The sequence below is a fragment of the Microcaecilia unicolor genome, chromosome 3 (genome assembly GCF_901765095.1).
Source record: "Microcaecilia unicolor chromosome 3, aMicUni1.1, whole genome shotgun sequence".
NCBI classification, from domain to species: Eukaryota; Metazoa; Chordata; class Amphibia; order Gymnophiona; family Siphonopidae; genus Microcaecilia; species Microcaecilia unicolor.
The window spans coordinates 328,256,577-328,277,118 of NC_044033.1; the positions used below are offsets into that span (position 1 = coordinate 328,256,577).

At 42.2% G+C, this 20,542-nt stretch overlaps 1 protein-coding gene across 1 annotated transcript in view; it reads left to right on the forward strand.

Moving 5' to 3' along the window:
- The window catches only part of IGF2R (insulin like growth factor 2 receptor), a 354,906-nt gene that overhangs the window by 159,115 nt on the left and 175,249 nt on the right, over positions 1–20,542 (forward strand). Inside the window, 2 exon segments of the mRNA XM_030198395.1 lie at positions 4,463–4,634; positions 11,590–11,760. Of these exon segments, the coding sequence (XP_030054255.1) occupies positions 4,463–4,634; positions 11,590–11,760 (343 nt within the window).

Consider the following 20,542-nt stretch of genomic DNA (forward strand, 5'->3'; position numbering starts at 1 on the left):
AGCAGAGCAAGAAAGAGCTCCACTGCTTTCTGCTCTAATTCTTCCCTTACTGTGTTTTCTGCTCCTGCCCCTGCTGTTTCGTTTGAGTCTAGAACAGAAAAAAAAGACACTGCAGCAGCAGGTTCTTTGCTCTTCAGTATCTGCTATAGTAACACACCTCCCTTCCCATCCCTGAATAATAGGAAGGAGGAACAGAGTGTTTCTCTTGCTTTATCTGCTCCAGGCTCACCCCGTCCCAGTACTATTTCCCTGAATGCTACCTGGAAGGGAAGAGGCTGCAGCAGGAAGTAAAGGCTCTAAGGTAATATCCGGTAAAGATGGAACAAAGAGCCTCATGAGCTCAGGCCCAGCATGCCCCCCCCCCCCCCCCCCCCCCCCCACTAGCTGTCACTACTGAGGCACACTGTTGTGCCACAGCACACTGTTCAAGATTCTGGTGATTAACTAATTTTCTACTGGTTGACATTATGATAAAGCAAAAAACAGCCTGAATCAGGGACTGGGCTAGCACTCCCACTGGGTGAACTAGGCTGTTAATCTATCAGCAAAAGACAACAGGAATGTAATTAATATGCGCTCTCTTTGGGGTCCTGCCTTTCCAGAGGTTCTAATCTCAGCACTTAATCTGGTGGCTCAGCCTCTATAGCCAATGAGAGGAGGTCAAGGTCAGTCTTATGGTACAAGCCACAGGATCCTATAACCTCAGAGCTCATACTGCAAAACTTTCCTTGTGCAGCAAAGGAAGCTGGCTTGCTATTAAGCACACTTCCTTCTGCTAGCCATAGGGCCAGAGCAGCCAGGAGAATTGCTAAGTTAGGGCCTCTGTGGGGACTGGTCTGAACTGGTAAGTTGGGGGTGAGGTAGAGAGGAAATGTGCAATATTAAAGGTATTCTTCATGGCAACTTGTGTGCCAGCCCTGAGCAAGGACATAAAATGGCCAAGATCTCAAAATACGATGGAAATTTAGAAAACTGAGTACAGACAGAACTAATGCACCATAATTGCCAGCCTTCATAGCTCATAATGACAAATATACCACCAAATTTGTGTGATTTGTATAATCAAAATTAGTTAGATAGTTAAGCATAACGGTGGGACTGTTGTATATTTCTGCTTTGAATATACTACTACTACTATTAAACATTTCTATAGCGCTACGAGACTTACACAGCGCTGTACAAATTAACATGAAAAGACAGTCCCTGCTCAACAGAGCTTACGATCTAAATTGGACAGACGAACAGACAGCTAGGGGTAGGGAAATTGCAGTGGTAGGGGTGATAAGTGAGAGTGTTGAGTAAGAGAGTCATGGTTAGGAGTCGAAAGCAGTAGCAAAGAGGTGGGCTTTAAGCCTAGACTTGAAGACAGCCAGAGACTGAGCCTGACGTACTGGCTCAGGGAGTCTATTCCAGGCATAGGGAGCAGCGAGATAGAAGGAACGGAGCCTTCCATGCATAGGGAGTTAGTGGGGGAGAAGGGGGACGACAGGAGACATTTACCCAGTGAACGGAGTTCATGGGGAGGAGTGTAGGGAGAGATGAGAGAGGAAAGGTACTGAGGAGCTGCGGAGTGGATGCACTTATAGGTCAAAAGGAGAAGTTTGAACCATATGCGGAAGAGGATAGGGAGCCAGTGAAGCGACTCGAGGAGAGGGCTAACGTGAGTATAGCGACTCTGGCAGAATATAAGATGCGCAGCAGAGTTTTGGACAGATAGAAGAGGAGATAGATATAATGCTTACTATTCAGCTGTTTCAGTGCTACTTGTGGTTTTGTCATTATTAATCTTTAAGGTATATTTTACTCAGAACTTGGGGGGTGGGGGTGGGGTTAAGTAAATTCAGTCAAGATGATAGATCTCTTTGATTTACCAGAATGGGCACCCTACCTTTGTCTACTTTATACCCTTTTTTGGTTCATCTTTTTGTTTTGTTTCCATGGGGTGTGCTTTTTTTTTTATATGTTCTTTAGAAAGAAGAAAACGTCTTTGGGGAAAGATTGGGTCCATCACTCTGAGGTGCAGATGCTCAAAACAGTGCTGCTGTGAGCAACGTTGGAGAAATACTGCCCGGGTCAGTGCTGCAAAACAGCTCCATAATGCTCAGTGCTAATGACATGCAAATGTAGGCGCAATGTCAGCGCTGAACATCAGGGAGCTGTTTTCAGTTCTGCAGGAGAATTGTGCCTGCACAATCTTTCCGCAGAAGAGGTTTGACAGGTCCAGACTTTTCTCCAGAACTTAAAGCCTTTTGGTCCAATGGACCTTCAGATCCCTCCCCCCCCCAACACATACCCCCCCCCCATCGCAAATACATAGAAGCCTAGTGGTCCAGTGGGACCCTTGTCAGGCCCAATTTGACCCCCCCCCCCTGCCAGGCAGGGTGCCGCCATTTTGAGGCAGTGCACATTGTAGGAGGGGAAGAAGTGCTTGTTCCTTTTCCTGTCTGAAGGTACTGTTTTTAATTAGGGTTGGGTGGACCCATGAAGACCTTCTGTGGTAGGTTGCCAAACTAGCCATCTACCAGAGAGGTTTCTCTGAAGGCTTTTATCTGACTCCCAACCGGTATATGTGTGATCAGGCATTATCTCACTAACCATTTTTACCCCAAGAGTTTAAACTAAGTTTCTAAATATTCTATAGAAAAGAGTGAGGGAACAGGTTGCAAGGATAATAAGCTTTATTATAGCTTACCACAATAATACAGCAGGGTCAGGTATACAGGCAGATGGTTGGACAGACGGGCAGCATCTCATCTAGCACTTCGAAAAAGGTCTTCTGACATGCCCAAAATCCCCTGTCTTTTATACTTTCCTATTCCCATTCAAACTAATGGGACCCATTTACTTCTATGTTAGACTTGTTTATTCCAAACTAGCTGACCACAAACTTGCTCAACTGGAAAGTTGCCACCCCTTATTTCTCAACTATTTCCTCACACCTGCAGATACTTCAGAAAAACAAGTCTTTTCTAACTCAAATGGGGAAATTGGGGAAAATCCAATTTGTAACTGACACTTCCATTTTGTTTTCTGATCTTCCATTTTGTTTCACATTTTCTTAACCTAACTTTTCTAATTTAGATCATTTAGGCCTCAATCCGGGCTAAAAACTAGGCCATGCTTTTCCAGCAAGCTCCTAGTCATACAAGCCATAACATTGTTGACTTTACCAGGGTTTCTATATGGCCTGAGCTTTAAGGTTCAGCCCCCTTCAGCCCTCCACCATTCCAGTGGGGGTCTGTAGCTGTATTATATCTTATCAGTACGAAGGGATTTGTGTGTGTGGGGGGTGTGTGTGTGAAAAAACGCTAGACCATGAGGATTAGCTTTCGGTGGGGAGAGTCAAGTCGGCCTGGCAAGGGTCCCACTGGATCACCAAGTTCTAAGTATTTGCAGTGGGAGGGGGGGGGGGTTATGCTCATCAAATCCCAGGATGCACTGGGCAGGATACTGCCATTTTGAGGTGGCATCAGCAGGAGGAGGGAAGGAGTGCTAGTCCCTTCTGTTTGAAGGTATGAGGCGGTTTGGGGGGGGGGGGGAAACGATGCTAGACCACCAGGATTCTATGTGTTCAGGGGGTCTTCAGGTTCACCAGACTTCCAGGACCTTCTGCTTGGGGGGAGGCGATCTGGAGGTCCACAGGCCTTCATGTCTTGGGGTCTCCCCAATCCCCTGGCAAACCCTAATGCCAGCTCCAAGCTGGCGAAGGTTTTGCCGTAGGAGGAGCGCCCTTGTTTGGTGTTCCGCCCCCTGAGCATTAGGGAGGAATGTAGGAGACCCTTTTTTTTTTTTTTTTTTGCATACGTTTGCATGCAATTTGTGTTCAGTGCCAACAAGCTTATTTCACATGCTCACCAGCTCTGAACATTGGGCAGTAGCAGGTGCTTGTCCAGCGCTAATAGCCTCTAGCGCCTGCATTTGCTTCTGAGCATCTGCACATATTATCTTCTGCAAGAAAATCAGTGAATGGAGTTTGATATTTGAGACATATGAGACTCAAAAGTGACACTTTGTCTCAATTATATTTTTAACTAGACATGCAAATGGAATTCTTTGTGTTCATCTGGCATAAGTATGCATTGTCTACTTCTTTAAATATCTAAATATCTTTATTCCTATAACATAAAATATAACAGGCAGCCACAACTGTCTTTGAAGCTCTTGGGTTAAAAACAACCCATATTTAAAAACGCAAAATTATGTACTGTACATGATTGCATTGTGTGCTCTGTTCCCACCTCCTGGGAACACCACCACTCAAAAGGAGTAAAATCAGTTTACTTTTACTTGTTAAGAGTGTGGGTAGTTCTCAGAAATCTGAAAAATGCCCTCTATATGAGCCTTGAACCCACTGACTTATAAAAAGCCAGTTTTGGCTTGAGTCTGTTCTTGATGTTTATCCTCTTTCTGAAAGGGGTTCAAGTCCTGCATTTGCTTTCTATTTATTTTCCAACTTTCTCAGCTGAATATTTGTGGAACTGTTAAAGACTGTGGAACTATTGATAAGCCAGCTGCTGGATGTGAATTTGAAGGAAAAACATCACTGAGACCAGTTGGAGTTGAAGGGACTTTGCTGCTATCCACTGAAGGCTTTTCAACCCTTACATATTATGGTACTCGTGATCTGAAGTCTGGTAAGCTGAAATGTTTATCTTGTTGCTTTAAGGCAATGTTATTCTGATACAGCTGTCATTCTCATGAATTGCATTGCTGTATCTGGAGAGTTTATCCCTGAGAACTGTGTGTGACCATGGCTTCAGCTAACCCTCGTCCATAGATTTTTTTTTTTCCTGAAATTTGGATATCTGTTAAGTCTGTAGATATTCTGCTATCCAACACTTGCAAAAGCAAAATGGTTTGGTTCCAAAATTATTTTTTCGTTAAAAATAGTACTATTTTCTATAAGCAAGACTTTAACATTTTGAAAAATGGAATATTTTGTGGTCCACAGATTTGTAACTTTGGTTAGCTTTATAGATAACTAGTAAAAAAGGCCCATTTCTGACACAAATGAAACGGGCGCTAGCAAGGTTTTCCTCGGCGTGTGAATGTTTGAGACAGTGTATGTGAGAGTGACTGTGTGTGAGAGAGAGAGTGAATGTGCGAGTGTGTGTGAGAGAGTGAGTGAGTCTGGGTGTGAGTGTATCTGTGAGAGAGTGTGTGTGTGTGTAAGAATGAGAGTGTGTGCAAGTGTGTATGTGTGAGACAGTGTGAGAGAGAGAGAGTGTGTTTCACACAGATACAGTGTGTGCGAGAGAGAGAGAGTGTGTGTGAGACACAGACTTTCTGTGAGACTGAGTGTATGAGACCAGGAGAGTGTGTGAGTGACTGTGTGACACATAGAGAGTGAATGTGATACAATGTGAGACATAATTAGAGTGTGTTAGAGACAGTGTGTGAGAGAGAAAGACATTGACTGTGAGAGAGAGAGAGTGTGTGTGACAGAGATACCTCCCCCCCTCTGGTGTCAGGCCCCCCCCCCCCTCTCTCTCTCTCTGGTGTCTGAGTGTTACTGTGCAGGACACTGAGCTCTGGCTGTGCTTCAAGGAACTGACCAATCCTATTTAATAGAATGCACCTCCAACATTCAGAAGTCGAGAAACCTCGTGTGGTTGGTCACTTCTGCTTGTGACAAACCCGGAAGTACGTGATGTCAATTCAGGAGATGGATACAGAGAGCAGGAATGCCTCAGCCATGCAGTCAGCTTCAGAATGTTGGGGGTGCGTTTTATTATATAGGATATTGCTAGTGCACTTTAACAATGTTTTCTTTTCAATTCTGTTTTCCAAATTCCGTATCATATTTCTATTAATTTTCAGAAAGTATAATTTCATAACTTTAATTATTCCAGTTCTGTTTCTTCCCTTTGGAATACAGTCCATGTACTTACTGGCAGAGAGTGCGTAGGCTCTGCCTTCCTTAATGGTTAGAATTGTCATCAGGTCTGCTTTGAAGTCAAACCTATTTTTTAATGTGGCATTAACATGCAATACAACTTTGATAAAATAAGCTTCCACTAATCATTACTTTTAGAAAAAAAATCACCTTATGCAGAAAGTATGCTTTTGCAAATTATTTCAATTGCTGTCTATTGCTCTGTTAGCACAAAATTGCTCACAATATTACTCTCTCTCTCAGTGCATAATTTAAGTCCTTCTCAGCCACCAGCAGAGGCAGCTTCTGTTAACAACTCTCCTTCTCGACTCAGAATTACTGAGGTCTTGCATACTATATATCTGTGCTTCAAGTAAAGTAATTAGTTGTAACAACTCTTGGTTCATACTGCAGATAGATTTGACAGTGACCTTTCTATCTGACAAAATCAAAAACCAAATGATGTCTCCTTCTTTCAGAAAGATTATACTCTTAAACAAAATATTTCACCCAAAAGTCACTGTATGCACACTTAATTAAACTTGTATATGCCGCATAGATGGTTAGTTAATGCAAGGAGCATTAAATTTTAACTTCTGGGTTGGATGGTGGATGAAAATTTGTACATTAAACATGTTCAGTACATTAAAAATAACTTTAACTTACAAAACGTCAGTAAGGTAAATATTTCGCTGGGCCTGAGTTAAAACATAGTGCAGCCCGGGAAGGAGAAGATACGAGTAAAGCCAGAGACTGATGCGCGATTGGTGCCTTACTGGGACTATGGAAAATTCTGAGTCTTTGACGGTGGAGTCGATAGACTTGAAATACACCTTAGGGATCTGGCAAGCATTGAAATTGGATAAGGACTATTGGCACATTTGAACTTGTTGAGTGGTGATGAGGACTCTGTATCTATGTTGATTGATGTTTGAATGGTGAGCGTGAGTCTGTGAAGAGCCACAGATGGTATGGAGCCCTCAAAGCTGGAACTGGGTTTTTTGCCTAATCTTTAAGCTACACTAATAGAAACAGTCTTAAAGTACTGCAGAATACCCACACTCATTTATTAGGCATAGGGGGTCTGGGGTTGGTTTGCCTTGTGTGTTGCTTGGGGGGGGGGGGGGGAGACGGCTCTGGGTGATCAGGTTCTTAGATAGAATATTGAGTCAGGGGGGAATAGGAAGGCGGAGGGGTAATGTTTTTGTTAGGATTGCTTTGTGTATGTTTTTGGATAGGGGTTTATTTTTTGCTATTGGAATGAGCTCTGCGGGGACAGGAGGGTTGTTGGCTTGGGAGAGGAGGGGGGGCTGGGAGGCACCCCTTCTATTTTCATAGGAGAGAGTTACTTTATCCAAGAGGGTACATGAGGTGGGACCCTGGAGTCACTTAGATTAGTATCATGAAATGTGGTGGAGTCTCCTCACCGATTAAAAGATCCAAGGTTCTACAGGCTTTAAAGCGCCACAAAGCGGATGTGGCGTTTTTGCAGGAGACACCTTTCATCAGTAGAGCATGCCAAGTTCCAGCGGGGATGGGTGAGACAGGTAGTGGAGGCCCCAGCAGTGCAGAGGAAGGCGGGTGTTATGATCCTTTTCCGTAAGGGGTTAAGGGTTTGATTAAATCCATCAAACACGGTCCGGATGGCAGATATGTTCTGGTAGTAGCTGAGTTGGAAGGACAGCTTTTGGTCCGGATGGCAGATATGTTCTGGTAGTAGCTGAGTTGGAAGGACAGCTTTTGGTCCTATGTAACGTTTATGCCCCCAATGTTTTTGATAGGAATTTCTTTCGCAAGCTTATTGAGCTTTAAGCGCCTTATCATGAAGGTAATGTTGTCTTAGGAGGGGACTTTAACTTGCCTTATGACCCTCTGATGGATAAGTCGACCTGAGTCACGGGGAGCTTGTCTCAGTACGCTAGGGGTTTGTCTTTTCTGTGTAATACGTTGGACTTGCTTGATGTTTGGAGGATTCTTCACCCCACACATAGAGACTACACGCACATATCTCGGGCACACTTTACCCAGTCACACATAGACTATTTCTTTGTATCCCGTACCCTATTTTCAAGGATTCCATCGACGGACATTGGGCCCTGTGAAATATCGGATCACGCCCTTATCTGGTTACAGTTGGAGGTGGGTAGGGGGACATGTGCAGGGGGGGAGTGGAGGTTCCCATTAGAATTGTATAGAGACCCAGCGTTCCTGCTTTTCCTGAAAGAGAAATGGGTGGATTTTGCACAGCATAATAGAGGACATTCACAGCAATACGGTTTATACTGGGAAACCGCAAAAGCGGTGATGAGAGGAGAGATTATCTCGTACAGGGCCAGAAAATGGAAAATTAGAGAGAGGAAAATACGACATCTGGAGAAAACAATCCGGCAGCAGAGACAACATTTATGGGAGTACCCGGACGGAGGGGGCTAGACGGGCTCGTTTGGATTCCCAGAGGAAACGGAATGAATTGCTGCATCAGCGGGCGATCAAGTCTAACATCTATTATAAATTTCAGCTATTTGTTCTTGGGAATGAGGCAAGGGGGTTGCTAGCGAGGTTGGCGCGAGGCAGTAGAGGGCCCACGCACATAGTTCAGGTGAGGAAGCCAGTATAGAGATAGCAAGGATATTGTGACCCATTTCCAGAGATTTTATGAACTCCTTTATCAGGAGCCTAAGGATGTGCTGGACGATGGTGATCTCTATCTAGAGAATACCTTGTTACCTCGGGTCAGTGCAGCACAGAAGTCGTTTCTTAATGCATCCATAGGAGAAGGTCACCTTTTATTAGCACTCCAACAGAGTAAACTCCATAAGGCGCCAGGCCCTGATGGGTACAGTATAGAATTCTATAAACTGCTTTATGAGCAAATACAATCACCACTCTTGGGCCTGTTTAACTCAATGGCACTGTCAGGTACTATGCCCGATACCTTTAAACTTGCTAAAATGATAGTGCTTTTAAAACCAGGCAGGGATCCGGGGTCTTATCGCCCTATCTCCCTCCTAAACTATGATGCAAAACTGTATGCCAAGATATTGGCTAATAGATTATCTCACATACTGCCGGACTTAATATCCTCCCCACAGTTGGGCTTTGTAAAGGGCAGGACAACGACTAGGAATGTTCGGGCACTTTTGGCCTCCTTGGAGGTGGTGGAGAGGCTTTGTTTACCATCTCTATTAACCAGCTTTGATGCGGAGAAGGCCTTTGATCGTGTCATATGGCCATTCCTTTTTGCTGTAATGAGGAAAGTGGGCTTGGTTTCTTTGGCGAGGCAGTGAAGGTCTTATATTCAGACCCTCAGGCATTTTTGTTTGTAAATGGAGAAAGATCCGAGGCATTCTCTATTCTATTCGTAGCAAAGGTGTCCATTGTCCCCTTTGTTATTTGTATTAATACTAGATCCACTTCTTTGGGATATTAGGTTTCACCCAGAGATTTCAGGAGTTTCCATTGGGAAATCTACATTCCTGATCTCAGCGTTTGTGGACTATGTACATCTTACACAGCCTAGGAGATCTTTAACAGTGCTTTTGGAGTTATTTCAGGAATTTGGGGATTTTTCTGGGTTTAAATTGAATTTTTCAAAGACGCTGGCTCTCACCTCTACAGAGCAGTTGAGACACGAATGGGGGGAAGGGTTTCCCTTTCCGTTGGGCTCACGAATCTTTTACATACCTAGGAATAACGATTGGCATGAAAACAACGTCTTTATACCAGGCTAATATTGCTAGTTTGTTAGAACGGACCATCTGCATAAATGGAGATCTTTGCCTCTCACCTTGCATGGCAGAATTCACTTTTCGTATGGTGGAGTTTCCGATGCAGATGTTCCCCCTTTGTATCCTAAATAGAGATTTGCAGATGTTATATAAACATCTACACACATTTATCTGGGGTGGTAAGAAATCAAAACTAGCAATACAGCTTATGTTGGGGTACTGGGGGGAGGGTGGCTTGGGCATCCCGCACCTACGGAGATATAACCAGGCATGTTTACTTTGTCACTTGGGGGACTGGCTCCTCCACAGAGAGAATTTTACTCCCAGGCAGTTGGAGGAGGATTATTTTAGTCTCTACTTCTTGTTGCAAGCCCAGAGGCTGAGTATTCCAGCCTGCTTCCGGAATAGAATTTTGTTGTGGCCATTACGGGAACTTTGGAAGGATTTGACCAGACACTGGGGATTAGACTCGGAGGTCTCTGATTTATTGCCTTTGCAGGGCAATCTAGCGTTCTCCCCATGCTCAGAGAATCAGGCGTTTCGGAGATAGGCAAGCTTTGGTATAACGAGATTGGAACATGTTTTAACTGCAGGAGGGACCTTGTTGAATCTGGGGGCAATGAGGGTGGGCTTTGACCTTAGCAACATATTTGCATACAATCAGCTGGCACATTATGTCTCTGGGCTGCGTGGTGAGGCATTGGGGGCAGGACATGGTAGATGCATTTGAGATCTGTTTGGTTCGGTCTCGGTGGAACGGCTCTCGGTTTCCGGCCTGTATAGTGTGCTAACAAGGTTGGCCATAAGTAAGGATAAATTGCATATTGCAGCCAGCTGGGCATGAGACCTGAGACATCCAGCTCTAATGATAGATTTTAATAAGTTGCTCCCGTATTCCTACACTGTCCATGAACGCGGATCTTCGTGAATTCCAATACAGAATCCTACATAGAGCATATCTGACCAAGGCCCAAATTTTTAGAATGGGAGGGGTGGAGGAGCCTCTTTGCTCTAAATGCAAATATGGGGTGAGCTCTTTTTTCCATTCTCTATGGGAATGCCTGAAGGTTCAGTTGTTTGGGGGGGTCCCTGTTTAAATTTTTGGGAGGCCTGTTCAGGACCCGGATAACACCTTCTCCTTTGGTTGCACTGCTGGATAAACATGAATCTTTTGCTTTGAATGGTGGGGGTGCACTTCTATTAGTACATAAAGCCTGTATGTTGGGGAAAAGGGTTATTCTCTGCATGTGGAAGGGGGAGTCACCACCTGATTATTGGCATTGGCGTAATAAATTACATGAACTCATGTTATTAGAATGCCGGGTGATTGGGTTATCTTCTCGGAGGCGCCGTATGATCCTCACTACTTGGGAGCCATATATACAGTCTATGTCCCCTAGAGCTCGAAGTTTTATTTTGAATTCTCTTCCGGATCATTGAACTAGTTTTTTTTTTTTGGGGGGGGGGGGGGGGAGGTTTGGGGGATACCCTTCTGCTCCACTCGTGGGGGTAGTCTGTTTGTAGGTTGTATGTCTTGTATGGGGCATATTCAGATAATCCTTCACAGGACTGTTGGTATATAGGTCACAAGAGGTTATAAGAGACAAAGTCTCTCGCTTGGAGGGGTTTCATTAGTATATTTAATGTTCCGGCTATAATAGGATGCAGGACATACATAGTTACACTGCATATTGACCTTTGTGGTGGTTGTATGTGACCGTTTTGTAAACAGGGTTCATATGTTTATGCACTTCATTGAAGAATGGAGATAATAATAATAAAGTGCAAGGGAGGGGATGGGGTTTGAAGGATATGTTAACAATTTCTTTTTTGGTTGTATATTGAACATGTTGATTGTTTACATTGATGAATCATCAATAAAAATTGTTGAAACAAAACATAGTGCAGCTTATTACATTGGTGGACAGATTATATTGGCATTTGTATTCAGTAATAAGCATGTCACTTTTGATATTTTTTTTACAGGCACACAAGATGCATTTATAGTTCAATTTGTGTGTAATGATGACGTGTACCCTGGTAACCTGACCTTTGTACGTGAAGAGATTAGTACAGCAACAAAAGTGCATAACACGTTCTTTCAGTTTGAAACAGCCTTGGCCTGCATGCCTGCACCTGTAGACTGCCAGGTGACTGGTAAGTATAGGGGAATGAGCATGTTATTAGATAATATAGCGAAACTAGATTTTAAAAAACTTTGTATGAACTTTGTCTGAATCCTCCTTATAATATTAAGCTTTGTTCTTGTCTAACATTATTTGCGTCATAAACACCTAATTGAGTGATAAATCTTCTCCAGTCAGGTTGATATTCAAAAAGCAGTTGCATATTCGACACTATGCCATTAATATGAAATTGCTTGTATTTAATTTGATCACATTCTATGTATAGTGTTATATTTTCAGGTATGTGTATAACATAGAGTTGGGAGGGTAGGTTGGGTGTTACAAATATATGTACTAATTATATAAGTGCCAATATTTGTCCCCTGTATGTATTGATAATACATTTAGCTGGGATGTGAAAAAGCAGGTTTAACTTGGGCTATTTGAGCCAAATATAATCTGTATCTATAGGAAGCCAAATAGCATAGATTTTCAGGGACTCGTATGTATAACATATATATGGAAGCCCCAATATTTGGTTATTCTAAGTACCATACAGTCTCGATTATCTGACCTTCGCTAATCTGACCATCCAGCATACGTCATCACATTTATTTCTTTTAAAAATCTTTGTGTTTACAACAATTTTTGAAAACCAGGAACTCTGTGCCTTCGTTTATGCATTGTTTTCCATACTATCCAACTTTTCAGTTATCCGACAAGGGGTCGGTCCCTTTTACATCCAATAATTGAAACTGTATTATATACCTGTATTGTTTTAGAAACAATACAATACTTTTTGTATTTGTATAATTTAGACATTTCAAAATGTTCCCTAGAAGTCCTGCTGAAAACTGACCTGAATAAGATTTTTAGAAGCAGACTTTGAATTTAGATGAAATTTTGAGGAAATGATGCTATAATGCAGAAGATGTGGAGGTGTATTTTCAAAGAACTTAGACTTACAAAGTTGCATAGTAACCCATGGAACTTTTGTAAGTCTAAGTGCTTTGAAAATGAGCCGCTTAGTCTTTGAATGCTTGGGTTCAGCATACATAACAGAGGTGCTAAGGTGATATGTATGGTCCTGAGTAGGGCAAGGGGAAATCGCAGGAGGATCCCTGCTGTGGAGGGAGTCTTGTTAACATTGAGTGGAAAAGACATCTATCTTCAGTAACTTTGTCAGTAAGGGGAGCGGCATCTCCTAGAGAGATTGCTTCTTCTCTTATATTGAGTAATTTAGTGCTTATTTGGAGGGATGTAGTAGATGAAGGGGATTCAACTTGGTCTAGGACTCATCATAGACATGGAATGGACTCCCAAAGGAGGAGTTGGTGGAAACAAAAATGGTAATGGATCTGCTGTTTGACCTTATACATCTGCAACATGATAGACCATGTGATTGTAAGCATTGGTGGAAATGTATTAGCCTGATTCAGCTCCTATCTTCATGATCAATGAAACACTATCTATTGGCATAATACAACATCAGAACCTTATTCCTTGAGTTGTGGCATTCTCCAAGGCTCTGTTCTGGTTCCCATCCTCTTCAAACTCTTCCTATCATATTATTTTCTAACCCTTATCCAATCCCTGGAACTGGTTTGCTATGTTTATACTGTTGATGTAAAACTTTTGGTAAATCCTGACTGATGATTCATCTCGGATATACGCCCTAAATACTAAACTTTTAGCAGTCACACAATGGCTTCAGACACACAAGTTGAAAGCCTCGAGAAATCACTGGAACTTTTGATCTCCTGCACCATTTCTCACATACCAATCAGTCCTATTCTCAGTCCTGTTCTTCTGAGAGGTTCACAAGTCAAATTTGAACCTTCTGTTTGAGTTCTTAGAGTGCTTATTGACCAACTGCTGACTATGTTTTTTTGAAACAAAGTTGTGATTTAAGAAACCAAGTAAAATACTTGTACAGCAAATGGAGCATAATTGCTCAACTCTATCCACAATACAAGGGAAATCCAAATAGAAAAGAACAGGAATTGTATATTTTTTTATATTATAAGATAAAAAAATGGCAGACACACCAATATCCTGCTTATATTCATTTATTTATTTATTACATTTGTACCCCATGCTTTCCCACACACAGCAGGTTCAATGCAGCTTACATAGTGAATAGAATTACAAAGTCTTGTAAGGAAAATAATACAAACTGTAATAAACATAATAATAGTAGGGTTTAAGAATATATGAATTGGGAATGGGAAGTTAAACGACGATAGGATAGACAGAAGGAAAGGAGATGGGAGGGGTATAGTATAGGGAAGATGGGAGGGGTATGGCAAGGGAAGATGTAAAAGGAAAGATAAGAGGATGAGTATAAGGAGATTGGGAGACAGGTCAAAGGTATAATCGGAGTCAGTGCCAGTGTAAGAGCAGGAATTGTGTAGATGGTCTGATAAGATCAAGTTGGGTCATTAGAGTTAAGTTTGCTTGAAGAGATGTGTCTTCAACATTTTCCTGAAGGGTAGATAATCATTAATTGTTCTGATGGATCTTGGTAGAGCATTCCAAAGCTGGCTGCCCAGAAAGGAGAAACTGGATGCATAGTATGTTTTGGATTAAGGCCATGTTTGGTTAGTAACCTGGCCAAAGGAATCATCATAAGGTTGAAAAGTATCGGGGAAAGTGGAGATCCCTGTGGTACCCCGCATTCTGATGACCATGGAGATGATATATTTGCAGTCCCATTGACTTGATAGGATCTTGTGGTAATGAAGTTTTTTTATCCAATTGATAATATTGCCGCCAATCCCAAGTTTATCCAGACGTTTAGTAAGGATAGTATGATCAACCATGTAAAAGGCGCTGGATAACTCAAATTGTAAAAGGAGGATGTTGTTTCCAGTTGCTATTTCTTGTTTGAATTTGGAGAGTAAGGTAAGAAGGACCGTTTCTGTGCTGTTGGCAGAACGGAAGCCTGATTGTGACTCATGAAGGATGGAGAATTTCTGAATATATTCATTGAGTTGCGAGGTCACTCTATTTTCCATCAGTTTAGTCATTAGAGGGATGGAGGCAATTGGACGGTAATTAATAATGTCGCTTGCTGGTTTTGGGGGTTTTTTTTGGTACAGGTGTTAGTGATATATTGCCATGTTTGGTGGGGAAGGAGCTTCGTTGAAGTAAGAAGCTTATGTGGGTGGTGATATATAAGATAAAACGTGTAGGGGCACCATTCAAAAGATAATTGGGACAAGGGTCAAGGTATCAGTGTGACCTGGAGAGTTTAGAGATGGTTTTAGTGACTACTTCGGTGGTAAGGAGGGTAAAATTAGTCCAAGATCGGTCTGTTGGTACTTCATCTAGTCCAGGGTTGAGTTCGTCAAGAAAGGTGTCCACAGAGGAATTATCTTGAGGAATCGGCTTACGAAGATTGATGATTTTGTCACTGAAGTATTTCGCTAATTGGTCAGCCGAGGGACGGTTTGAAGGTGGTGATGTCACTGGATCTGTGTTTAAAAGATTTTTTATAAGTTGAAATTGTTTTTTTTATATCTGAGCCAATTACTGTGATTTTTTGTGTATAATAGGCTCTTTTGGCACGTTTAATGGCATATTTGTAGCTTCTTTGTGATTGTTTCCATGTATTAAAGGTAAGGCTATCTCTAGATTTGTTCCTTGCTTTTTCAAGGTTCCTGGTTTTAGATTTAAGGTCCTTCAGTAAGTTGTTGAACCACGGCGAGGGGTTACGTTTGCGTGAAGTCATGGAGCGTAGTGGTGCAATTTCATCCAGAATCAATTCACATCTATTATCCCAGATTGTAAGGAAAAGATCTGAGTTCAGTTGAGTTGACCAATTATTCGCATAGGATGTGTTTCCAGAAATTATCATTGTCAATCCGTCCTCTGGTGAGGATTGTTATAGGTCATATGATTTGGACTGACCCTTTTTGCACTATTGTAAGGTGAGGGATGCTTTGTAATGCTCAGACCAGGGTGAGGGAGACCAATCAATGTCAGATATAATGAAGTTTTGGTCTGTAGAAAATTTATAAGAGATAATATCAAGTGAGTGACCCTTGATGTGAGTGGGTTACGGTGGAGGTAGGGAGAGGTCACATAGAGAAGATCCAAGCATTCTCGGGTATGGGCAGACTTGGAGTCCTTTAGATGTAGGTTTAGGTCGCCTAATATAATTACATTGGGGTTGTTAATACATGAGTTAGATATGAAGTCCATGAAGGTAGAGTGGTTGTGGCTTCAATTGCAGGGGGTCTATAAAATAGAATACAAGTCAGGTGATCACATAGTGTAGGGCTGTGTAGTTTGATTGAGGCGATTTCCAGTAGAGGGGTAATGCTTTCTGAGATGGGTTCAGCGCAAAAATTGGATCTAAAGATTAATGCTATACCTCCTCCAGTTGTTTCTTTTCTAGGTCAATGTAAAATTTTATAGCCAGGAGGGCGCACAGTTCAAGTATGATGGGGTCTTTAGAGTCACAGATCCAAGTTTCTGTGATGAAGAGCAAGTCGAGATTGTCAGATTTAATCCAATCAGCAATGATTTCCGTTTTGTTGACTGTTGATCTGGCATTAATGTATCCCACACGTATAGGTAAGTGTGGTTTGGTAGCATTAGATGACGGAAGAATGTTTATGATTTGTCTTGTTTTTTGCGCTTTGGTATTAGTTGTTTTAGATGTTTTTAATATTAAGGTGTTTGTTAAATTATCTTCTTCTAGTGATGAATGGTAAAGTTGAGATGGGCTTCTATGGTTGTGATCAGTTTGTGAAGAAGAAATTGATTTGGTTGGTCTTTTGTGGTAATGAAGGATTGGTATGAAGTTAATATCCGGAGGGAGGGCTTTAGAAGTTGCTAGGATAAGAGCAAGTGAATGAATAGCAATAAGAAAGTTTAGGAAGATCATTTTAATGAGTAGTTAATGGTTAATTGTGGATAGGTGAAATTAGTATGAATAGGTTCTTAGTGGTTGACTGGAAAGGAGACTCAGTGTTAAGGGATGCAGTGGATGGTGGTAGGCGTGCCGGAAATAGTCAAACTGAACAACTAAGTTTGTAACAATATTGAGGAGTACAGTAAATAGCAGGACTGTCTGAGGCAATACCAAGCTGAACTGCAAAATTCACAACAATATTAAGGAATATGGTAGATTAATCGGCAAGACTGTCTGGAGATGATAGCATCTAAACACATTTGACTGCATTAAGGTAAAATATAACATTGGCTAATGGACTTATAGAAAATAGTGTGAAAAAATACACAATTGACAGTAGTGAGATTCACAACAATGTTATAGAATACAGAAGATTAATTAGCAGGACTGCCTGGAGATATCAGCTGAATAGCTAAATTCATAACAGTGTTGAGGAATACAGTGGATAATCTGAAATTGGAGGACAGATTATGACCCTAAACAGGGCCTTGTGGTACTGGTAAATGAGGCAGAAAGTGACTTAACTGGTACTGAATAGATTAAATTGAAGGGCAATTTCGGCCCCTAAGCAAGGTCTTGTGGTATCGGTGGATGGGCAAATAGTAACTTAGCTGGTTCTATATAGCTGGCATAGGAGGTTGAATTCAAAAGTTAGTAATCCAGTTATTAGGGAGCGTTATGTTGTTGTTTAGGTGCTCCTGTCAGGACATTATTGGGGAGGGTTATGTTGTTGTTTAGGGGCTCCTGTCAGGACGTTCAGGCCCTACAGATCGGATGGCATAGTGTGGAGAGGCAGATTTGATGGGAGATGGTCATAGCTGTCCGGCCCCAGAAACTCAGTCCAAGTAAACCCTAGGGATGCTGTCGGTTAGAGACCGCCACGTGCCATGTGAAGCCATTCACTCACGTCAGACCTGTCGCTCACTTACTTTCATCGATTGGCACTTCTCACAGCCTTAGTGCCAGTGTTGATAACAGCTTTCAGCTAGATTCTGTTGTCACCGATCCGTACTGCTGAGATTAACACACATTCAGGCATCTCAAGCAGCTTGTAAGTAGTGTTTCTGTTATGTCAATTCTGCAGGCTACAAACTTGTGCATTGGTCAGCGGTCAAGCGGTCCCAGGCCTCGTCACTCGCGACACTTCCGCTCCCATCTGCTATCTTCCTCACCCTCACATTCAACAGTGATGGGCTGCCCAGGGGGTTGCTGACGAGTATTCACGTTGCGGTCATCAGAGCGTGCAAATTGGGCGAACAGCTGATCTGTCGTGGGTAGCCGAGTAATAACTTGACCAGATCGGGAACTTTGTCCTCCGCTCAGTTCTGGACCCGGCTACACAGCCTGAAACTTCCTGGACTATGATTGTTCGCCACCCGATCGGCACCGAAATTGCCTGATCGGCGGTATGCGAGACGGCCCAACTGGTAGGCGGCCACTTGGAGGAGGGGATAAAGATGGTAAAACAAACCTCTATGTAGTGGTAATCCTCAGTGAACTCCGGTGATTAGAAGACTGCGATGCTGGAAGGGTCACAGATAGACGGTCCACCCATGAGTAAGCTACCGTCGGGCTATAGTCAAAGTCGGGATTCTGCTGCACGTAGTCTGGATAAGCTCGGGATGACAAATTTGATCAGCCAACTCTCGGACCAAGACCGTAACAACAGCTAAATTGACATGGCAGAGGAGCTCATTACTGGAGATTCAATCTGTTTATTAGCAGTGACAAATGCAAACAGATGAAAAGGATTAAAGAAAATGTACTACATAGCTTATCTGTAAGCTTAATAAATTTGCTGGGAAACATCAAATAGAAGAGAGCACCTATTTGAGGAATCGCAGGATGAAACAAAGGGGCAGGCTGGCAAAACCTGCCCGGATGCCCAGCCGTGTCATCAGAAAGAGGACATGTCTGGGTAAAACTGGACGTATGGTAACCCTAGGAAAGGTGTATTTGAAGTATATCTTATTCAACAAAATGGGGTAGGAGTTGACCCAACCAGGTATTGGCAAAGATCAAAGGAAAATCTAAAAACACATACAAAAATCCCCCCAAAAATATGTGAGGAAAAGGCTAAAAAAACCAGTATAAAATTGCTAGAGGCAGGTAGCACGTTATAGATTAACCAGTTTGAGATATGTGCTTTCGAGGACTTGGATTCAAAGACCGTGGTACTCAAAAGCTCAAGTCTCAATAAATTGGTTTGTGCACCCACCTTCCTCTGTAAGTTTTATTACACCAGACTAACATGGCTACCGCTTTTAAAGTATAAATGTGAATTACCTTATCACTAAGAGGCACTGCATAATCCTGTGGACTTCAGTGTCACCATAATAATGTGTCTCTAGACCATGAAATAAAACATCTCTGTAAATAACCAAAAGCTGAAGAAATATCATTAAAAAAATATCCTGCTCTCCAAAAAGCAAAATTATATTGTACATCTATGTAGACAGATGTAACTGCAAGCTCAAAGGTGAGCAATAGTATAACTCTGAAAATCCTGGCTCTCAAAATAGAGTAATAAAACAATCAAGCCACGTGTTAGTATGACCATAAAAGGCAGAAAAAAAACATACAAGAGGTGCATCAGACATAACTGAAAAATACTAAACCAAAGAGACTATGGTCTCCTTTTAACACCGGCTGAAGATTAAAAGGATTAAGATATATAAATCATCCATAAAACATAGTAAAAGTTATGGTGTTACCTTATATATGCGCAAGGAAATAGAACTTAGAGCAACAGCTTCTTTCTGCATGAGTACTTCATCTGCCTTTAAACACTAACCCCCCCCCCCCCCCCCCCCTCCGACTTTCAGCCTGCGGCAGGCAGTGCAATTAAAGCCTACTGCTAGCACTGAACCCAAATATTCAATGCCGGGACATTTCTGGTGATTGATTTATTTATTTTATTTATTTATTTGTTACATTTGTATCCCACATTTTCCCACCTATTTGCAGGCATTGAATATCCAGTTTCGGTTTGGGCTACCACACCTCTCTAATTAAGTTTGGAATGATAACCAGTTAAGCCAATAATTCAGTTCTAACTGGTCATCGGCTACCAAATAAAGATAGGGCAGTTATTTATGTGGTCCTATTTATATGCTATCCTTGCCAGGTTAGCGCTGAATATTGGGTCCTAAGTGTGACCTGACTCCAGAGTGCTCCTGAGATAGCTGGCTTCTGGTTATGCACTAACTGCGAATATTCAACGGAGATAACCAGTTGTCTCCCACTGAATATTTATGGGTAGCCGGTTATGTGTGATTTAACCTGTCATTGGCTGTTGAATATCAAGCCCTACATTTTCACAAAATGCTGAGTAATTAAACATGAAAAAAGGGTACAGGTTATTAGAAGGCAAAGCAAATGCTAGGAGCCATGAACTCCTTGTGCTGAGCAGCCAGCTTTGCAAAATCCTGAAAACAAAGTATTTGTTTGTCCTCCTATATGAGCTGTCGATCTTCATGAAGCTCCCGTAAAATTTCAACTATGTGAGCAGAATTCAGAAGCCACATAGTAACCTATGCAACTTTCTGGTGCTATCCCTCTTAAGTCCAAGATAATGTACCCTCTCTACTCGCAGCTCCCTGCAGAGCCACCAGTTTTCATCTGCATCAGCTATGTTTCCAAAAAGCCCCACAGTTCTTGCTCCCAAGTCTCCTATGGAAACTTCAGTAGTTCTCAAGCGGATAAAATCACTGGCTCTACAGATGACATAGTATATACTGTCGGCAGGCATGCTGGTGGCAGCATTCTCTTATGTGTCTTTTTCAGAATATGAAAAGTATGTTTAGCACAGTTCTTAGAATTTTTGATTTTGACACTCATACATTGAGAGAGAACTCAGCAGTTAAATCCTGATGAAGGCCTTTGGAGCCGA